The sequence below is a fragment of the Austrofundulus limnaeus genome, unplaced genomic scaffold (assembly GCF_001266775.1).
Source record: "Austrofundulus limnaeus strain Quisiro unplaced genomic scaffold, Austrofundulus_limnaeus-1.0 Scaffold997, whole genome shotgun sequence".
In the NCBI taxonomy this organism is placed as follows: Eukaryota; Metazoa; Chordata; class Actinopteri; order Cyprinodontiformes; family Rivulidae; genus Austrofundulus; species Austrofundulus limnaeus.
This window is the reverse complement of record NW_013953399.1, coordinates 99,120-102,787: the sequence shown is the minus strand read 5'-3', so window position 1 is coordinate 102,787 and position 3,668 is coordinate 99,120. Positions and strand designations below refer to the sequence as shown.

The 3,668-nt window shown below is 35.1% G+C and overlaps 1 protein-coding gene across 1 annotated transcript in view; it reads right to left on the bottom strand.

Moving 5' to 3' along the window:
- LOC106533670 (trypsin inhibitor ClTI-1) overlaps positions 1-2,393 on the bottom strand; it is a gene marked incomplete in the record, with an annotated part of 7,606 nt that extends 5,213 nt beyond the window's left edge. The window contains 2 exon segments of the mRNA XM_014030088.1: positions 1,200-1,288; positions 2,279-2,393. Coding sequence (XP_013885542.1) covers positions 1,200-1,288; positions 2,279-2,327 — 138 coding nt within the window.
- Positions 2,394-3,668: the final 1,275 nt, after the last annotated feature.

The window sequence follows — 3,668 nt, the reverse complement described above, 5'->3', positions numbered from 1 at the left end:
GGTATCGGATCCGATACCGATACTGGTATCGGAATCGGGACACCTCTAGTCAAAAGCTGAAAAGTTTGGGAACCACTGCACTTTGGTTCCCAAAGTTGGGCTTGGGACCCAATTATGGGTCATGAAGCACCTTGGATAATCTCCAGAAATCAATTTAAAGGGTAATAAAATAATTGCTGATGTAATATTTTCCCTATAATTATTACAAAAACACAAAACAAGTATAAATGAGTATTTATATTTGTGTACAAGTTGTTTAGATTGTCAAAAATCCTGTGTTTTTAAGGTTATTAACGAAGTTAGTGTACTCAGACCAGTAATATTTGGGGTCACAAGTTTTTGCCATGAATATTTTGTGGGTCAGAAGACAAAAAGTTTGGGAACCACTGGTGTAGAGATTAGTCGAGTCAGTGAGGTAAAGTTTTTGCGTGTTTTTCTTGATGAGAAACTATAAACTACTTAAGAATAAAACTATCAAAATATATTGCATTGCTGTACAAAGTGAGGGATTTGTTTAATGATAAAGCTCTGTATATGTTATACAACATACTAATTGTTCCACACTTGGTTTATTGTGTTGAGGTGTGGGGGAAAGCATGTAAGACTATTACAAATCCTGTTTTTGTTCTGCAGAAAAGAGATATAAGAGTTATTATTTTGTAAACTGAAATTACTGAAATTGTATGATTTGGTTGACTAAAACATTTTGTTAGTTATGTATGAAGCTCACTAAGACATTACCTTTAAACATCCAGATAAACTTTATTAAGAGAGAGAGCTGTTATAATCTTAAGCGGACAGAGAAGTTCATGAAACCTAAATTTAGGACATGTTTGAAAGAACGGTGCACCTTAATCCAAGGAGTCAGATTTTGGAATAATCTGGAAGATGATATTAAAAATGCCAGATCAATGTACATGTTTAAGAGAATGATAAAGTTTGGATTGTTGAAAAAATATGAAACAAAACAATGTGTATTCATATAATTTGTTGTTCTACAAAGATTTGATGTTTTTGTTTTGTTAACTGAAGATTATTATTGTTTAAATTTATACTTGAAGAAAAAGGGGCAGAAATAAGATTTTTTCTTTTCTCTGTCGCCTTTCATTTAATTTTATTTGTATTTTCTTTTTTATTGTACATAAAATTAAACTTTGTTTTTAAGAAATTAATAAAGTTTGAAAAAAAGAAAGTCTTACCTCTCTGTTGCCATCCAGGTCTTTTTGTTCTGCTCCTGAAATCACTGCTTCATGGTTGTCTGGAATATTGTCATCCTTCTGACAATAAACTACAAACACACATGGTATGTTTATATTAGAAAGCAGTGAAGAAGCAGTGATACAGAAGATACTTGGGTACAGTACGTCCTCAAGGCAAAACAAGGCAGGTTTATTTGTATAGCACATTTCATGTATACGACAACCCAAAGTGCTTTACACAAATCCTTCAAAACAAATTATATGAAATGCAAATACAGCAAAGAAAAATAAATCACAATGAGGTAAAGCAAATAAAATGCATGTTAAAATGGCAGATAAAAGTAGCAGTGTGGGAAATTTGCAGTTGTCTGTTCTAAGGAAAGGCAGCAGCAAACAGAATGATCTTCAACTCTGATTTAAAAGAGCTGAGAGTTTCAGCAGACCTGCAGTCCTCAAGGAGTTTGTTCCACATGAGGAGCATAAAAACTGAAGGCTGCCTCTCCGTGTTTGCTTCTGACCCTGGGAACAGAAAAGAGACCTGTCCCTAATGACCTAACTCTGGGTGGTTCATAGCAGACAGCTTTTCAGTGCTTTTTAGACCAACAGTAGTATTTTTGACAAATGTGTCTCAGCTACTACCACGTCAAATTATTGCTTAATATTTGTAAAATTAATTGACTTGTAGCCAGTTGGCTATAGTGGCTATCTTGCATTGAATTGGCTCAAAGAGTTGATCAGTTTTAGATCATCATTCAATGATAACGTCTTGAAAGTTTCATTAAAATTTATCTTGTGGTTCTTGAGTTTTTTTTTGTAACAGAGAAGCACCAGAACACTCAAATGAGAACTGGTAAAAGCATTATTGCCTGCCTTCACCTTTCCGTGGCAAGTAATAATGCAAAGCAAAAATGCAAATAGATTACCTATGATGTTTTCATTCTAAAATCTAGATTATAACAAAGTAATGCAACATTTTGTTGTTGTTTTTTCACACGCCATGTCACAGTCTTTACCTGACTTCTTAAAGGTAAATCAAAGACACTTGTTAAGATCAGTTTTGAGGCTGTTAGTGAACTCACCACAAACAAAGAGGAGCAGGAAAGAAACATGCAGCACAATTCCCTTCATGGCTTCCAGATAGTGCCTGTGTTTCTGTAGAAACAGGTGTGTGTTTCTCACAAACTGTATTCTACTGAAGCAGCTAAAGCTCTTCTCTTATTGGCTGCACTGCAAAGGTGTGGCAGCTCTCCCCAGAGCAACTTAGCCACTAAAAACTAGGATGAAGCATTTTTTTTTCTGCAAAAATGCCAGGAGTGTTGAATGACTAGCTGAAATTTGCTGGAAAAATTAAAAATGAGTTATTAGAGTTAAACAAGCAAAACCGAAGTAAAAAAGAGAGCACTAGCTAAGATGAGCAGAAAAAGAGAAAAAGGAAACATGAATATATGTTAGAAACTATTAGCAGCCAATAGTCAAAATAACAAATAAGCTAAATGTATGCTTAAATTAAATTAGCAACAAAGTTTCTGATAAAGTAGATAAAAGCAAAAAAATAGATGCTAAAATGTGCAAAAGAGTAGGTAGACAAAGTAAAACTAGCAAATCAGTAGCTAAATGAGCAAAACTGGGAACGCTAAAATTTTACAGAAAAGTAACTAAAATAGAAAAACCTATAGCTAAGAGCTCAAATAAAAAAATGTATCTAAAGGTGCAAATAAACAGAAAAGTATAAGATAAAAGTGGCCAAACAAATGCTGAAGCTTAAATTAGCAAATAGCTGAAATTAAAACAGGTGTTGAAGCTGTATGTGCATAACACATGGTAATTTTAGACAAACAGAAGCAGATGCCAAAGCTAAAATGAGTCGAACAGTAGCTTATACAGTATTATCAAATTGGATTCTATTTTCTATAAAACAGAAGCTAAACTGTGCATCGGAACAGTTTTAAAGTTAAAGAGTAACTTACCCCAAAATTAACTTTTTTTAGCTGATAAACTGTCTAGAATGTGTCTAAAATGTTATATAGTACTGTTTCTGTGCTAATTTTGATGTTTTTGTGCGTATTTGTTCAAATCTGTAATATTTGGTCTAAAAACGTCTTTTTGCTGCTCATATGGGTAGAGCAGTGGTACTGCAGACTAATTTGCATATTGGTTAATGGCTCTCCACTGTGACGTGTCTTCTCCATGGTTTCGTCACAGCGGCTGTGTTCTGGTATAAAAGCCTCTCTCTAAGAGGAGGGGAAAAAAGGCAGAAACACAGCGGGGCAGCTGCAGCCCTAACGGACCGAACTTCAGTCAAACAAGACCCAACACTTTTATTCCCGATATAAACTAGCGATCTTGTGAGCAGCTGCAGCTGTATGCTTTTATTTTTTTCTGTCGGAGCGCTCCTCCTCCTCTGTCCGAAGCTGGTGTGGTGTGAGGCGGACAGCTCAGCCGAGGCTGCTGGAGCTTCATGTCCTGATC